Source organism: Eleutherodactylus coqui, chromosome 13 (assembly GCF_035609145.1).
Source record: "Eleutherodactylus coqui strain aEleCoq1 chromosome 13, aEleCoq1.hap1, whole genome shotgun sequence".
Taxonomy (NCBI): domain Eukaryota; kingdom Metazoa; phylum Chordata; class Amphibia; order Anura; family Eleutherodactylidae; genus Eleutherodactylus; species Eleutherodactylus coqui.
In genome coordinates, this window is record NC_089849.1 from 124,172,904 (window position 1) to 124,191,650 (window position 18,747).

General features: G+C 45.5%; 1 protein-coding gene across 1 annotated transcript in view; it reads right to left on the minus strand.

Moving 5' to 3' along the window:
* LOC136588092 (oocyte zinc finger protein XlCOF7.1-like) overlaps positions 1-18,532 on the minus strand; it is a 31,464-nt gene extending 12,932 nt beyond the window's left edge. The window contains exons 1-6 of the mRNA XM_066587041.1: positions 18,445-18,532; positions 12,645-12,790; positions 8,872-9,030; positions 6,883-7,003; positions 6,705-6,799; positions 4,449-4,560 (exon numbers count right to left, since the gene is read on the minus strand). Coding sequence (XP_066443138.1) covers positions 4,449-4,560; positions 6,705-6,799; positions 6,883-7,003; positions 8,872-9,030; positions 12,645-12,752 — 595 coding nt within the window. The 5' untranslated portion in view covers positions 12,753-12,790; positions 18,445-18,532. The remainder of the gene's footprint in view (positions 1-4,448; positions 4,561-6,704; positions 6,800-6,882; positions 7,004-8,871; positions 9,031-12,644; positions 12,791-18,444) is intronic.
* Between the last annotated feature and the right edge of the window lie 215 nt (positions 18,533-18,747).

Genomic DNA, 18,747 nt, shown 5'->3' on the forward strand with positions numbered 1-18,747 from the left:
TCACTCCTATCCGCAGAGTACTGTTGGTCATCACTCCTATCCGCAGAGTACTGTTGGTCATCACTCCTATCCGCAGAGTACTGTTGGTCATCACTCCTATCCGCAGAGTACTGTTGGTCATCACTCCTATCCGCAGAGTACTGTTGGTCATCACTCCTATCCGCAGAGTACTGTTGGTCATCACTCCTATCCGCAGAGTACTGTTGGTCATCACTCCTATCCGCAGAGTACTGTTGGTCATCACTCCTATCCGCAGAGTACTGTTGGTCATCACTCCTATCCGCAGAGTACTGTTGGTCATCACTCCTATCCGCAGAGTACTGTTGGTCATCACTCCTATCCGCAGAGTACTGTTGGTCATCACTCCTATCCGCAGAGTACTGTTGGTCATCACTCCTATCCGCAGAGTACTGTTGGTCATCACTCCTATCCGCAGAGTACTGTTGGTCATCACTCCTATCCGCAGAGTACTGTTGGTCATCACTCCTATCCGCAGAGTACTGTTGGTCATCACTCCTATCCGCAGAGTACTGTTGGTCATCACTCCTATCCGCAGAGTACTGTTGGTCATCACTCCTATCCGCAGAGTACTGTTGGTCATCACTCCTATCCGCAGAGTACTGTTGGTTATCACTCCTATCCGCAGAGTACTGTTGGTTATCACTCCTATCCGCAGAGTACTGTTGGTTATCACTCCTATCCGCAGAGTACTGTTGGTTATCACTCCTATCCGCAGAGTACTGTTGGTTATCACTCCTATCCGCAGAGTACTGTTGGTTATCACTCCTATCCGCAGAGTACTGTTGGTTATCACTCCTATCCGCAGAGTACTGTTGGTCATCACTCCTATCCGCAGAGTACTGTTGGTCATCACTCCTATCCGCAGAGTACTGTTGGTCATCACTCCTATCCGCAGAGTACTGTTGGTCATCACTCCTATCCGCAGAGTACTGTTGGTCATCACTCCTATCCGCAGAGTACTGTTGGTTATCACTCCTATCCGCAGAGTACTGTTGGTTATCACTCCTATCCGCAGAGTACTGTTGGTTATCACTCCTATCCGCAGAGTACTGTTGGTTATCACTCCTATCCATAGAGTACTGTTGGTTATCACTCCTATCCGCAGAGTACTGTTGGTTATCACTCCTATCCATAGAGTACTGTTGGTTATCACTCCTATCCATAGAGTACTGTTGGTTATCACTCCTATCCATAGAGTACTGTTGGTTATCACTCACATCCATAGAGTACTGTTGGTTATCACTCATATCCATAGAGTACTGTTGGTTATCACTCCTATCCATAGAGTACTGTTGGTTATCACTCCTTTCCATAGAGTACTGTTGGTTATCACTCCTATCCGCAGAGTACTGTTGGTTATCACTCCTATCCATAGAGTACTGTTGGTTATCACTCCTATCCATAGAGTACTGTTTGTTATCACTCCTATCCATAGAGTACTGTTGGTTATCACTCCTATCCATAGAGTACTGTTTGTTATCACTCACATCCATAGAGTACTGTTGGTTATCACTCCTTTCCATAGAGTACTGTTGGTTATCACTCCTATCCGCAGAGTACTGTTGGTTATCACTCCTATCCATAGAGTACTGTTGGTTATCACTCACATCCATAGAGTACTGTTGGTTATCACTCCTATCCATAGAGTACTGTTGGTTATCACTCATATCCATAGAGTACTGTTGGTTATCACTCCTATCCATAGAGTACTGTTGGTTATCACTCCTTTCCATAGAGTACTGTTGGTTATCACTCCTATCCGCAGAGTACTGTTGGTTATCACTCCTATCCATAGAGTACTGTTGGTTATCACTCCTATCCATAGAGTACTGTTGGTTATCACTCCTATCCATAGAGTACTGTTGGTTATCACTCATATCCATAGAGTACTGTTGGTTATCACTCCTATCCATAGAGTACTGTTGGTTATCACTCCTTTCCATAGAGTACTGTTGGTTATCACTCCTATCCGCAGAGTACTGTTGGTTATCACTCCTATCCATAGAGTACTGTTGGTTATCACTCATATCCATAGAGTACTGTTGGTTATCACTCCTATCCATAGAGTACTGTTGGTTATCACTCCTATCCATAGAGTACTGTTTGTTATCACTCACATCCATAGAGTACTGTTGGTTATCACTCCTATCCATAGAGTACTGTTGGTTATCACTCCTATCCATAGAGTACTGTTGGTTATCACTCCTATCCATAGAGTACTGTTGGTTATCACTCCTATCCATAGAGTACTGTTGGTTATCACTCATATCCATAGAGTACTGTTGGTTATCACTCCTATCCATAGAGTACTGTTGGTTATCACTCATATCCATAGAGTACTGTTGGTTATCACTCCTATCCATAGAGTACTGTTGGTTATCACTCCTTTCCATAGAGTACTGTTGGTTATCACTCCTATCCGCAGAGTACTGTTGGTTATCACTCCTATCCGCAGAGTACTGTTGGTTATCACTCCTATCCATAGAGTACTGTTGGTTATCACTCATATCCATAGAGTACTGTTGGTTATCACTCCTATCCGCAGAGTACTGTTGGTTATCACTCCTATCCGCAGAGTACTGTTGGTTATCACTCCTATCCATAGAGTACTGTTGGTTATCACTCATATCCATAGAGTACTGTTGGTTATCACTCCTATCCATAGAGTACTGTTGGTTATCACTCCTATCCATAGAGTACTGTTTGTTATCACTCACATCCATAGAGTACTGTTGGTTATCACTCCTATCCATAGAGTACTGTTGGTTATCACTCCTATCCATAGAGTACTGTTGGTTATCACTCCTATCCATAGAGTACTGTTGGTTATCACTCCTATCCATAGAGTACTGTTGGTTATCACTCATATCCATAGAGTACTGTTGGTTATCACTCATATCCATAGAGTACTGTTGGTTATCACTCCTATCCATAGAGTACTGTTGGTTATCACTCCTTTCCATAGAGTACTGTTGGTTATCACTCCTATCCGCAGAGTACTGTTGGTTATCACTCCTATCCATAGAGTACTGTTGGTTATCACTCATATCCATAGAGTACTGTTGGTTATCACTCCTATCCATAGAGTACTGTTGGTTATCACTCCTATCCATAGAGTACTGTTTGTTATCACTCACATCCATAGAGTACTGTTGGTTATCACTCCTATCCATAGAGTACTGTTGGTTATCACTCCTATCCATAGAGTACTGTTGGTTATCACTCCTATCCATAGAGTACTGTTGGTTATCACTCCTATCCATAGAGTACTGTTGGTTATCACTCATATCCATAGAGTACTGTTGGTTATCACTCCTATCCATAGAGTACTGTTGGTTATCACTCATATCCATAGAGTACTGTTGGTTATCACTCCTATCCATAGAGTACTGTTGGTTATCACTCCTTTCCATAGAGTACTGTTGGTTATCACTCCTATCCGCAGAGTACTGTTGGTTATCACTCCTATCCGCAGAGTACTGTTGGTTATCACTCCTATCCGCAGAGTACTGTTGGTTATCACTCCTATCCATAGAGTACTGTTGGTTATCACTCATATCCATAGAGTACTGTTGGTTATCACTCCTATCCGCAGAGTACTGTTGGTTATCACTCCTATCCATAGAGTACTGTTGGTTATCACTCATATCCATAGAGTACTGTTGGTTATCACTCCTATCCATAGAGTACTGTTGGTTATCACTCCTATCCATAGAGTACTGTTGGTTATCACTCCTATCCATAGAGTACTGTTGGTTATCACTCATATCCATAGAGTACTGTTGGTTATCACTCCTATCCATAGAGTACTGTTGGTTATCACTCCTATCCATAGAGTACTGTTTGTTATCACTCACATCCATAGAGTACTGTTGGTTATCACTCCTATCCATAGAGTACTGTTGGTTATCACTCCTATCCATAGAGTACTGTTGGTTATCACTCCTATCCATAGAGTACTGTTGGTTATCACTCCTATCCATAGAGTACTGTTGGTTATCACTCATATCCATAGAGTACTGTTGGTTATCACTCCTATCCATAGAGTACTGTTGGTTATCACTCATATCCATAGAGTACTGTTGGTTATCACTCCTATCCATAGAGTACTGTTGGTTATCACTCACATCCATAGAGTACTGTTGGTTATCACTCCTATCCGCAGAGTACTGTTGGTTATCACTCCTATCCGCAGAGTACTGTTGGTTATCACTCCTATCCATAGAGTACTGTTGGTTATCACTCACATCCATAGAGTACTGTTGGTTATCACTCACATCCATAGAGTACTGTTGGTTATCACTCCTATCCATAGAGTACTGTTGGTTATCACTCACATCCATAGAGTACTGTTGGTTATCACTCACATCCATAGAGTACTGTTGGTTATCACTCACATCCATAGAGTACTGTTGGTTATCACTCACCTTTGCTGATACTTGTAGGAATTTCCTCCTCTTTACACTGCTGGATCACTACTTCAAGAATCTCTTCTTCATTTGACATAACTTCATCTTTGACATCAGTCAGATATTCAGCCTAATTCCCAACAAACAGAACAAATAATGTATAAAACATTAAAGGGGTTTTCCCTTCTCAGCCTTTCTGGCATACCCACAAGATAATGTAGATAGATAATGTAGGTGAGACCTACACTACGTTTCCCCCAAAATAAGACCCTGTCCTATATTAATTTTTGACCCAAAAAGGCACTAGGTCTTATTTTTTAGGAATCTTTTATTATACTCAACCAGCAGCCGTGGTCCGTGTTCTCCGGCTGGTCTCTGGCACACTTGCTTGCAGTTTTCAGCCACCGTCAAAAGATCGCTTCCTAGAGGCGGGATTCATAAATCCCGCCTCCAGAAAGTAATGGCTCGGATTGTTCTCAAGCGCTGCCAGCCAATCAATGCAGCGCTTGATGAAAAAATGCGATGGCTGTGATTGGTTCATCAAGCGCTGTATTGATTGGTACTTAGAGTGCTGCTCAGCCAAACAGCCATCACATTGTAGAGGCGAGATTTTTTAATTGGCTGAGCGGCGTTCGCCTCAGTGGAGTCTCTGCATCTCCGGCAGTGGTTTCTCCTCACTCCGCGGAAGACATCACTATCGCCGCCAGAGATGCAGAAACAAACACCGCTCAGCCAATTCATAAATCTCACCTCCACAACGCAATGGCTGTGATTGGTTCTTTTTTTTTTAATTAAAGTATTTTTTATTAAACTTTTTCACCTTTTGCATATTTTAAAACATTTTTTTTAACAAATCTTTGGTTTCCCCTCCCTCCCTCCCCTTCCCCTCTCCCCCCTCCCTCCCCCACCCCCCCTAAGATCTCTCTCTCAACGTTCTGTTCTTTGGGTAAACTGTCTCTGAATGAACACAGTGTTGTGTCGTAAACAATAATAACAGTTCATGTAACGTATATTTGTTTTCTTCTTTGGTCTTCGTGTTGCTTATCTTCTTGCTGTTTTCTTTTATTGATTCAGGGTTAGATTTTTTGTTGCATTCGAGGGGGGGTCATATTTCTTTTGCCCGTTGCCCGGTCTCTCTCTCTCCAATCCCTCCTTTCTTAACTTTTCCCTATTACTCCTTACCACTTTATTTTATTGTATATCGAGTCTGTAATTTGTTCTACATTTCCCAATACACTTTATATATATCCATTACATACGTTGTTATGTCTTAGTAAATCCCCGATTTACTGGTGCCTCCCCACACGGCTCACCACTCCCTATGTATTTGATCCAACATTACTGCTCTGGGCGTGTATCCATCTCAGCCATATGTCCTGATATTTTTGACTGGTCTTACGCTTAGTGTAAATACTCCTTTCCCACGGTAAAATTTGGTTGACCTTATTTTTGAATTCTCCCAGCGTGGGTGGTTCTTCGTCCAACCAGCGCTGGGCTGTGATTGGTTCTTAGTGTGCTCCTCGGCCAATCAATACAGTGCTCGATGATTATACCCATCGCATTGTTTCATCGAGCGTTTCATTTGTTGGCTGGCAGCGCTTGAGAACCAATTTAGAGCCATCGCTTCCTAGAGGCGGGATTTATAAAGCCCTGAACCAGGAAGCGATCTTCTGTCGGTGGCTGAGGACTGCAAGCAAGTACGCCAGAGCTCAAAAGAGCAGTGGGAGGACACAGACCGCGTTTGTTAGGTGATGTTTTTTTAATACAAATCAACTAGGGTTAATTTTCGGGTAGGGCTTATATTTCGAGCTCCCATCCCCCCAAAATAAGGGTAGGGCTTATCCTCGGGGAAACATAGTATCTCCTGTCCTGACCCCATCACCCCCATTCTAGCTGTATGAGGTGGCTAGCGGGAGGATGGGGGGGGGGGGGGATCTGAATTACGGAAACAGCTGAGTGGGCTTCGCTACGGTGTTTCTGTGACTCCCATAGTAATCAATGGGTATTACGAATATTGTAGCATAGTGAGCCCTTTCTGTAAGTCCCACTAACCTCCGGGGGACTTACAGCAACAGTGTAGTCCACCACACTGGGCTGTTTCTGTAATCCTGACCACCTTGTGAAAAGTAGTGTTCCCGTGAAGGCCACGTCTGGTTAAGATCAGAACATCCCTTCAATAACCACTAGCTGGTAAAGTAATACAAGAGGTGAACACTGAACTGAGATGGAACAATATCATATAAAGCCATTTAGTAAGAGCTCATCTTCATCTACCTCAAAATCCTCTGCGGCGTGGCAATATTCCTCAGGACAATTCTGTGTAAGAATTGTGGTAAGTCTTTCCGGCATGGTCTTCATACTGGATCCCTCTGTAGAAGAAGTAAGCCAAGTGATTTCTTAGCGATCTACTCAACTGCTGTTCAATGTATAGCCAAGGAAAGTCTTCTCTTACGCAGTGATGTAAAGGTCTGGTGGTCCTCCATGACGTCTTCGTATAGATGCATATGTCTTTGCAAATACTCCCACTCCTCCATGGAGAAATAGACCGTCACATCCTGACACCTTATAGGAACCTGATGAATGCAAGGATATTAAGTGGAAAACCCAACACAAGATTTAAGAGCTGATTCAAAGGACAAAGGCTTTCATATCAGGAATAACAATTTTCTGATGAAAAACACATAAAATACAACAACTTTTCCAATAGTGACGTCAACCACTGTTTACCTTGAAAAACGGTTTATTGATTATGCTTTAAATGATTCCTTGAAAACAACCCATTCAATAAGAACGACCCCACAAATATCTACATTATTACACCGAGCTCAACAAAAAGGTATTTGGTTCAATACTGGAATTAGTGCATTATAGTCCCCCCCCCGGGTAAAATCTGAAAGCTGCGTCAACTGAATCTGCTGTGACTATTTCGGTTGGGGGGGGGGGGGGGGGGGCGGTCACTGCCCTCCTCACATCTCAGCATGTGTCCAATTGTGATACCAACACTGTGGATTCTTTCACCCATCCATCCCCGGGTCAGGGTGTTCCCCTCTACTGGTAAGGAACCCACGGCCCACCTAGTCCTCCCCTCATCTAAATCTGAATGAATAGGAAATCAAAAAAAGTCTGTGGGTATTTGGCGCGACCTCTAAGTGTAACATAATTACGTAAAATTAGTCATTGCATCACTTCGCTTGCTGAGCTTATCCTTAAAAAGAAACAAAAAAAAAACTGAGATCCATTGGCACCATGGAAAGGAGTTTGGAGTAGATGTGAGGGTGGATGGTAGTTTGGGGGTGCAGGATGAGCAGGCAACTGACTGGGTGACAGGAGGAGGGGTAGAGGGAAGAGATCCAGGGAGGCTAGTCCTGAACTGGCACACCCTAACAAGTTTACAAAGTTGGCAGATAGGGGTGGGGGGGGGGGGGCGCATTACAGGATTAGGGCTGCTGCAGCACAATATCTGCTCCAGTAAGAAGGGGAATAGGAGGGCAGGGCAGGCTAGACAAATCCAAAGTAGTATTTTCTGAAATACTACCTGCACCACGTGCCACACTAGAAAGGGAGGTGAACAAGTGGCGCCAGAGTTGGTGTAAGGAGGGGGTCTCAGTTCTTGGAGAACTGGGCTGACTTTGCTGTTGGCTACAGGTTCTACTGCATCTCAATGGGGAGGGTGCAGCTGTGCTGGGGGAAAAAAATGTCCAGAAGGTTGGAGGAGTGTTTAAACTGGTGGGGGGGGGGGGGGGCAACCAGAGAGATAGAGGAGAAGACAGTGTAGACGATGACCTGGGACTAAGTAATAAATATCCAAAGGGAGTAAATAAAAAGAGGGCTGTCATGCAGAAAAGAGCATTCCTGAGAGGAAAATACAAAGGTGCTGCAGATCCGGTAACGCCGAACCGTTTCTAATGGAGCGTAACAATTAGATTGAAAGGGATCACGAAAATGTATGGACATGGAGGCGCAACTTTATTTATCCAAATATACTATGGCATAACAAAACCTGCAAATCTCACAGGGGTGATACGTTATGGAGAACACTTAAAGATAACTACCTTTTCCAACTTGTGCGGGAACCAACTAGAAGGAGGGCCACTCTGGACTTATTAACCAACAAACCAGACCGAATAAAGGGGGTACAAAAAAAAAAAATAAAAAAAAAAATATCGATAAAAATCGCCCGACCCAGATGGAATACACCCAAGGATTCTAAGGGAACCTTGCTGAGCATCTATTGGTGACCCATCTTGTGGACAGGCCATCAATCAGACGACCGCTCTATGTCCTGAACCTCCTGTCTGGTGATGAACTCGAATATTTCCTGTTTAGTAAATGTTTACTTTACTGCATGAAACGGCCTCCGCCTGCCGCCATCATACGCCATCTCACCGCCATCTTACTGTATATTATCGCGCAATGCTCCATCCTCCCCAGCAGCGCTCACCTCTCCAGTCAGCAGCTCAATGATCTTGTTGGCAAGTTCTAGAATCTTCTGGCTATGGCTCCTCTCATTCTTCAGTAAATGTGGTGGAGATGCTAGTATGGGGATCTGGGTCCTGCTCCAAATATCATCCTCATCAGTTATCTTCATTAGTGTGTAACCCTGTGATCGAAAAGAGACAATGCAAATGGGAAGATGGGACGATGCCTCTATAGTGCCACCTATTAGAAGGCAACATTCCTGCAAGTCAATATCAGATCTTTTCACAAGCCTTATAACAATGATGGGGAATATAAGACAAGCATGCCTGGCCTGATAAGTCTCCCCACATCTTCCAGCTGCTCTCCCTAAGGCCGGCTTCACACGGGCATATTTACACGTGTAAAAAGGAGAATATAGAACCCATAGATTTCCATATTACCGAATTTTTCATGCGCATTTACGTTGTGCAAAAAAATAAAAATAAAAAATATAGAACATGTTCTGTTTTTCTGCATATTTGCACACCAAAGGTCCCATAGAATCATGAGTTTCCTCCAGTTACTGGGAAGGAGTTAAAAAGATACAAGGAACAGTTTGAGTTTCCAAAGTTAATTACACTTTTAACATGTTATTTCATTATGCGAGTGAGATAAGCAGCTGCTAGATACCCCAGCCGCCACTTATCCCTGGGGGAAACAAAGAATCAAACAGGTTAAAATCCAACTTGTAAAAGGCATGTTTTCTCAGCGGTCTGTGAAAACTGGAAGGATCTACTGAAGAAATGGGGGTCCCCACCTCCCGTGGCAACCTGTTCCACTCATTGATCCCACCACTGTCTAATATCTAATCTGTGTCTCCTCCATTTCAGTTTCATCCCATTGCTTCTAGTCTTTCCTTGTGCAGATGAGAATAGGGCTGATCCCTCTGCACTGTGACAGCCCTTCAGATATTTGTAGACTGCTATTAAGTCTCCTCTCAGCCTTCTCTTCTGCAAGCAAAACATTCCCAGATCCTTTACCCATTCCTTATAGGACATGATTTGCAGACCGCTCACCATCTTGGTAACTCTTCTCTGAACTTGCTTCAGTTTGCTTATGAGACAGAACTGGACACAGTATTCCAGATGAGGTCTGACTAAGGAAGAGTAGAGGGGGATAATGACCTCACGTGATCTAGACTCTATGCTTCTCTTAATACATCCCAGAATTGTGTTTGCCTTTTTAGCTGCTGCATCACATTGTTGACTCATGTTCAGTCTGTGATCTATTAGTATACCCAAGTCTTTTCACATGTGCTGCTGCTTAGCTCAATTCCTCAAATTCTGTGTTTTTTTTCCAATTTTTCTTGCCCAGATGTAGGACTTTGCATTTCTCCTTGTTAAATACCATTCTGTTAGTCGCTGCCCACTGTGCAAGCTTTTCTAGATCTTTTTGAATCCTCTCTCTCTTCCCTAGTGTTAGCTATCCCTCCTAGCTTTGTGTCATCAGCAAATTTGATCAGTTTCCCATCAGTTCCCGCCTCCAGATGATTTATAACAATGTTGACCAACACTGGGCCTCGGACAGAGCCTTGTGGTTCCCCACTTGATACATTCTTCCACTTGGATGTGCAGCCATTTATGACCACTCTTTGAGTACAATCACTCAGCCAGTTGTGAATCCACCTAACAGTTGCCTCGTCAATCCCAGATTTGGTCATTTTTTCAATAAATATAGTATGAGATACTTTGTCAGATACTTTACTAAAGTCAAGATATACTATATCCACCGCATTTCCCTGATCAACCCAGTCAGTGATTCTGTCATAGAAGGACATTAGATTAGTCTGGCATGACTTGTTTGTTACAATCCCATGCTGGCTCTGGTTAATTACTCCATTCTCATCCAAGCACTGGCATACATGCGGTTTAATAATTTGTTCAAAGATCTTACCCGGTATAGAAGTCAGGCTCACAGGTTTTGATGGTCCCCCCCCCCCCAACCCTTTTTATTGCTGTTGGCCTCTCTTACTAACCTCAACTCATTATCAGCTTTAGCTTTTCTACACTTGCCCTACAGTTTCCGGAGACCCCATTATATTCTTCTTTAGATATTCCCCCTCTCTCCATTTGATAAACATATTTTTCTTCCTTTATAACATGTGTGCAAGTTCTGTGTTCATCCACCCTGAGTCACTGGGGCAAGATAAGTCCAAAATTAAAACTGGCAATTCACTGTTTGGACCAACAACTAAAATAAAATATAGATTTTAAACTATGTAATAAAAGTTATCTATGAATGAACAAACATACAGTTATACATAAATCAAGAATAAAGGGTTTACTAATAAGGAGATGTCAATAACCCAAAGGAGAAGAATAATTGATAATGCCTCAAGGTTATAGGTTATGTGTGTATCATATCGATTTGTGTGTTCATCCATCCGGGTCTCTTTAAATGCTTCCCATTCTTCCTTCTTTTAGGGATTGGTAACAATTGTGCTTTGAGAATCTCACTTCTCAATATTTCCCAACCTTTGTGGACATTTCTCTCCTTAAGAACATCCAGCCATTGGATTCTTCCTCTGAGTTTATTGAAATCTGCCTTTCTGAAATCCAACCTTGAGGTCTAAGTCTTCTCAGGTCTTCCTCCCCTTGTTATCCAACATCCAAGGATATCATGATCACTGCCTCCTAAGGTCCCAGCCACCCTTACTTCCTCAACCACTTTCTCCCTGTTGGTAAGAATTAGGTCCAAGATAGCAGATCCCCTTGTTTTCTCTTCTACCTTTTGGAAGATAAAGTTGTCAGCAAGAGCGGATAAGAATCTGTTGGATCCATTACTTTTACCTGAGAGAGATTCCCAACTAATGTCTGGATGGGTAAAATCTCCCGTGATCACTATGTTGGGCTTCTTTGAGAGCTTGGCCATCTGATGTATAAAGAGTTCCTCCATATCTTCTGCTTGTCCAGGTGGCCTATAGTAAATGCCTACAATGGTGTCCTTTCTGTTGTTCCCTCTCTGTATTCTTACCCAATGGGGAGGGGTAGGGGGGGGGGTTAAATGCACACACAATGCACAAAGAGATGCATGAAACACTGTAATTGCACTGTAAAAAGAACAGATTTGGAACTAATCAGCCATTTCCTTCAGTGCGCCTGTTTGCTGTGTGCAAGTGAACGTACCATACAGGGCTAAAAGTGCAATAGAGTACGCCGATGCACAAACAAAAAAGCATCCCTCATTCTGCCAAAAAGCAGCACTCAGGCGCATGCTCTTGTAAAGCTGGCCTAAGGAGAAACCATACTCTTCTGCAAAGAGGCATACATTCCCTCCATGAATCTCAGCAAACCCCTTAATAGTATTCCCATCTCGAGAATCCCATCTCAATTTGTAAAAAAAAAAAAAAAATGGTAAAACAATGTGCTCCCCCATAAAAGGTTTATTCCCAAAAAGCTCCGTTCTCCTGATATTGATCCCTATGGACAGAATACCAGAGGAGGCCGGCACATGCGCACTTCCTTCATTTACACCTGATGGCCGGGATCTCAGTAGCTTTCAGCCCCACCAGCTACCGTTGTGCTCTGCTATTCCCTTCTATAGAGGAGGTGGTCGGCTTCGCCGGCAACAAGCAGTTATCAGCCAGAAGAATCAATAGCTGCAATATCTGGAGAAGGGAGCATTCTGGAAACAAACATCTTATGGGGGAGCGGAGTGATTTGCAACTTTGCACATATTAAAAAATAAGATATCGAGGCTGGGAATATCTCCATGATCTTCAAAAAGGTATGTGACCTAATTCCCAGAATGCCTCACCTCTCCCGTTAGCAGGTAGATAATCTCCAGGGTGAGGTTTAATATACTCTCAGCAATGTGTCTTCTACCCTTCTCCATCCTTTGCGGGTCATTAAGGAACAGACTCATTTTTGAGAAGGAGATTTAGAGTTGTAGGTTTCAGGAATCTGAAAAAAAAGGAGAGAAAAGCCATAAGAATACCGTATACAAAGTACAAGCTAACAGTAGTAGAGACATGCGGTTATATAACATACTGAAGATTGAAATACAGTCATTACTGAAACAGAAACAGCTGCGTAAAAAGATTAAACCTGGGTGAGGAACAGCCAAACTCTGTACAAAGGGGAGGTTGTGGAAGACAGTTTCCGGTCACAGGTCATACACCATGACAAGACTGAGCACACAAAAAGACACACGGTCTCTCCCAGGCAAAGATTTCACAGCAAACCTGGGTGTCAAGATGTGCTGCTCAAACTCTTTTGAAGAAGCACAAAGAAACTAGCAACGTTGAGGACCATAAACACAGCAGTCAGCCAAGGAAACTTAGTGCCGCAGATGAAAGACGCATCATACTTACTTCCCTTGAAAATCAGAAGATGTCCAGCAGGAACATAAGCTCAGAACCGGCGAAAACCAGAGGGACCCAGGTACACCCCCATCTACTCTTAAGACACTTATGGCCAGAAAGCCAAATCTTCAACATAGAAACAAGGCCACAAGACTTAACTATGCCCAAACATGAAAGAACTGGGGTTCAAAAAAAAAATGGCAGCACGTGCTCTGGGGTCAAAACTTGAAATATTTGGCTGTAACAGAAGAGAGTTTCTTCGATAAAAGGCTGGAGAGCGGAAGAAGATAATGAGTGTCTGCAGGCAGCAGTAGAGCATGCTGGAGAGCGGTACAATAATGAGTGTCTGCAAGCAGCAGTGAAGCATGATGGACAGCGGTACAATAATGAGTGTCTGCAGGCAGCAGTGAAGCATGGTGGAGAACGGTACAATAATGAGTGTCTACGGGCAGCAGTGAAGCAGGGTGGAGAGAACAATACAATAATGAGTGTCTACGGGCAGCAGTGAAGCAGGGTGGAGAGAGCGGTACAATAATGGGTGTCTGTGGGCAGCAGTGAAGCAGGGTGGAGAGAGCGGTACAATAATGGGTGTCTGTGGGCAGCAGTGAAGCAGGGTGAAGAGCGGTACAATAATGAGTGTTTGCAGGCAGCAGTAAAGCATGGTGGAGAGCGGTACTATAATGAGTGCTTGCAGGCAGCAGTTGAGCATGGTGGAGAGTCCTACAATAATGAGTGTCTGCAGGCAGCAAAGCACGGTGTAGAGGAGTACAATAATGAATGTCAGTGGGCAGCAATGAAGCACGGTGGAGAGCGGTACAATAAGGAGTGCCTGCAGGCAGCAGTGAAGCATGGTGGAGAGCGGTACAATAAGGAGTGTCTGCAGGCAGCAGTGAAGCATGGTGGAGAGAGGTACAATAATGAGTGTCTGCAGGCAGCAGTGAAGCATGGTGGAGAGAGCGGTACAATAATGAGTGTTTGCAGGCAGCAGTAAAGCATGGTGAAGATAACAATACAATAATGAGTGTCTACGGGCAGCAGTGAAGCAAGGTGAAGAGCGGTACAATAATGAGTGTTTGCAGGCAGCAGTTGAGCATGGTGGAGAGTCCTACAATAATGAGTGTCTGCAGGCAGCAGTAAAGCACGGTGTAGAGAAGTACAATAATGAATGTCAGCAGGCAGCAATGAAGCACGGTGGAGAGCGGTACAATAAGGAGTGTCTGCAGGCAGCAGTGAAGCATGGTGGAGAGCGGTACAATAAGGAGTGTCTGCAGGCAGCAGTGAAGCATTGTAGAGAGAGGTACAATAATGAGTGTATGCAGGCAGCAGTGAAGCATGGTGGAGAGAGCGGTACAATAATGAGTGTTTGCAGGCAGCAGTAAAGCATGGTGAAGATAATACAATAATGAGTGTCTGCAGGCAGCAGTAAAGCATGGTGAAGATAATACAATAATGAGTGTCTGCAGGCAGCAGTGAAGCATGATGAAGATAACAATACAATAATGAGTGTCTGCAGGCAGCAGTGAAGCATGGGGAGAGCGTGCAATAATGAGTGTCTGCAGGCAGCAGTGAAGCATGGTGGAGAGCGGTAGAATAAGGAGTGTCTGCAGGCAGCAGTGAAGCATGGTGGAGAGAGGTACAATAATGAGTATCTGCAGGCAGCATTGAAGCATGGTGGAGAGAGGTACAATAATGAGTGTCTGCAGGCAGCAGTGAAGCATGGTGGAGAGAGCGGTACAATAATGAGTGTTTGCAGGCAGCAGTAAAGCATGGTGAAGATAACAATACAATAATGAGTGTCTGCAGGCAGCAGTGAAGCATGGGGAGAGCGTACAATAATGAGTGTCTGCAAGCAGCAGTGAAGCATGGGGAGAGCATACAATAATGAGTGTCTGCAAGCAGCAGTGAAGCCTGGTGAAGAGCGGTGCAATAAGAAGTGTCTGCAAGCAGCAGTGAAGCCTGGTGGAGAGCGGGACAATAAGGAGTGTCTGCAGGTAGCCGTGAAGCATGGTGGACAGCTGTACAATAAGGAGTGTCTGCAGGCAGCAGTGAAGCATGGTGGAGAGCGGTACAATAATGAGTGTCTGCAGGCAGCAGTGAAGCATGGTGGAGAGAGCGGTACAATGAGTGTTTGCAGGCAGCAGTGAAGCATGGTGGAAAGCGGTACAATAAGGAGTGTCTGCAGGCAGCAGTGAAGCATTATGGAGAGCTGTACAAGAATGAGTGTCTGCAGGCAGCAGTAAAGCATGGGGAGAGCAGTACAATAATGAGTGTCTGCAAGCTGCAGTGAAGCATGGGGAGAGCGGTACAATAATGCGTGTTTGCAGGCATCAGTGAAGCATGGTGGAGAGCGGTACAATAAGGAGTGTCTGCAGGTAGCAGTGAAGCATGGTGGAGAGCAGTACAATGAGTGTCTGCAGGCAGTAGTGAAGCATGGTGGAGAGCGGTACAATAAGGAGTGTCTGCAGGCAGCAGTGAAGCATGGTGGAGAGCGGTACAATAAGGAGTGTCTGCAGGCAGCAGTGAAGCATGGTGGAGAGCGGTACAATAAGGAGTGTCTGCAGGCAGCAGTGAAGCATGGTGGACAGCGGTACAATAAGCAGTGTCTGCAGGCAGCAGTGAAGCATGGTGGACAGCGGTACAATAAGCAGTGTCTGCAGGCAGCAGTGAAGCATGGTGGACAGCGGTACAATAAGCAGTGTCTGCAGGCAGCAGTGAAGCATGGTGGACAGCGGTACAATAAGCAGTGTCTGCAGGCAGCAGTGAAGCATGGTGGACAGCGGTACAATAAGCAGTGTCTGCAGGCAGCAGTGAAGCATGGTGGAGAGAGCGGTACAATAATGAGTGTCTGCAGGCAGCAGTGAAGCATGGTGGAGAGAGCGGTACAATGAGTGTTTGCAGGCAGCAGTGAAGCATGGTGGAGAGCGGTACAATAAGGAGTGTCTGCAGGCAGCAGTGAAGCATTATGGAGAGCTGTACAAGAATGAGTGTCTGCAAGCAGCAGTGAAGCATGGGGAGAGCGGTACAATAATGAGTGTCTGCAGGCAGCAGTGAAGCATGGTGGAGAGCAGTACAATAATGAGTGTCTGCAGGCAGCAGTGAAGCATGGTAGAGAGCGGTACAATAATGAGTGTTTGCAGGCAGCAGTGAAGCATGGTGGAGAGCGGTACAATAATGAGTGTCTGCAGGCAGCAGTGAAGCATGGTGGAAAGTGGTACAATAAGGAGTGTCTGCAGGCAGCAGTGAAGCATTATGGAGAGCTGTACAAGAATGAGTGTCTGCAGGTAGCAGTGAAGCATGGGGAGAGCAGTACAATAATGAGTGTCTGCAAGCTGCAGTGAAGCATGGGGAGAGCGGTACAATAAGGAGTGTCTGCAGGTAGCAGTGAAGCATGGTGGAGAGCAGTACAATGAGTGTCTGCAGGCAGTAGTGAAGCATGGTGGAGAGCGGTACAATAAGGAGTGTCTGCAGGCAGCAGTGAAGCATGGTGGACAGCGGTACAATAAGCAGTGTCTGCAGGCAGCAGTGAAGCATGGTGGACAGCGGTACAATAAGCAGTGTCTGCAGGCAGCAGTGAAGCATGGTGGAGATAGCGGTACAATAATGAGTGTTTGCAGGCAGCAGTGAAGCATGGTGGAGAGCGGTACAATAAGGAGTATCTGCAGGCAGAAGTTAAGCATGGTGGAGAGCGGTGCAATAAGGAGTGCCTGCAGGCAGCAGTGAAGCATGGTGGAGAGAGCGGTGCAATAAGGAGTGTCTGCAGGCAGCAGTGAAGCATGGTGGAGAGAGCGGTACAATGAGTGTCTGTGGGCAGCAGTGAAGCATGGTGGACAGCAGTAGAATAAGGAGTGTCTGCAAGCAGCAGTGAAGCATGGTGGAGAGAGCCGGTACAATAATGAGTGTCTGCGGGCAGCAGTGAAGCATGGTGGACAGCAGTACAATAAGGAGTGTCTGCGGGCAGCAGCGAAGCATGGTGGACAGCAGTACAATAAGGAGTGTCTGCGGGCAGCAGCGAAGCATGGTGGACAGCAGTACAATAAGGAGTGTCTGCGGGCAGCAGCGAAGCATGGTGGACAGCAGTACAATAAGGAGTGTCTGCAGGCAGCAGTGAAGCATGGTGGACAGCAGTACAATAAGGAGTGTCTGCAGGCAGCAGTGAAGCATGGTGAAGAGAGCGGTACAATAATGAGTGTCTGCAGGCAGCAGTGAAGCATGGTGGAGAGAGCGGTACAATAATGAGTGTCTGCAGGCAGCAGTGAAGCATGGTGGAGAGAGCGGTACAATAATGAGTGTCTGCAGGCAGCAGTGAAGCATGGTGGAGAGTTGTACAATAATGAGTGTCTGCAGGCAGCAGTGAAGCATGGTGGAGAGAGCGGTACAATGAGTGTTTGCAGGCAGCAGTGAAGCATGGTGGAGAGCGGTACAATAAGGAGTGTCTGCAGGCAGCAGTGTAGCATGGTGGAGAGTGGTACAATAAGGAGTGTCTGCAGGCAGCAGTGTAGCATGGTGGAGAGCGGTACAATAATGAGTGTCTGCAGACAGCAGTGAAGCATGGTGGAGAGCGGTACAATAATGAGTGCTTGCAGGCAGAAGTGAAGCATGGTGGAGAGCGGTACAATAATGAGTGTCTGCAGGCAGCAGTGAAGCATGGTGGAAAGAGCGGTACAATAATGAGTGTTTGCCGGCAGCAGGGAAGCGAGTGGTACAATAATGAGTGTCTGCGGGCAGCAGTAAAGCATGGTGGAGAGCGGTACAATAAGCAGTGTTTGCAGGCAGCAGTGAAGCATAGTGGAGAGAGCAGTACAATAATGAGTGTCTGCAGGCAGCAGGGAAGCAGGGAGGCGAGTCGTACAATAACAAAAGACTGGTGGATAGGTGCGACTCTCCAGGAAAGATGGTGGACGGTAGGATATAGCCAACTTGTGTTTTATTTAGTATATTGACAATCAGGATCTGTGTTTCGGGGAGCCCCCTCCCTCAGTCACATCCCCCACCTCTCCTGTTCCTCCGGCAGTTTTCGGGATCCATCCTCTTAGTCCTAGAAGGGACGTCCCACCCAGCGTGGCTGAGGAAGGGTCTCCCCGGACGGCGGATCCTGTGCTGGTCAGTAATAGATCTAATAACACAGAGGTTGGATACCACGTCCCACCGCCCACCAGGCTCTGTAGCCCCCCCACACAGCGGTGGTCCTCCTGAGGCTGTCTGGTCTCCAGACATCATGCGGATGGCGCCCCCTCTCCTATGGGCCCCACTGACCTCACATCATCCAGCCTGTCTGGGATTACATGAAGAGACAGAAGGATTGGAGCGAGCCGACATCCATAGAAGATCTGTGATTAGTCCTCCAAGATGTTTGGAACAACCTCCCTGCCGAGTGCCTTCAAAAACTGAGTGCAAGTGTACCTAGAACTGCTGCTCTGAAGGAGAACTCCTCTTCAGGCACAACTTGACCATAACCCATTAACCCTTCCTGCTCCGCTGCAGGGATGACACTTGTTGGGGCACAACTCACATTGCGTGGTCGACAGACGACTTCTGGCGCCGCATAAAGAGGCGATC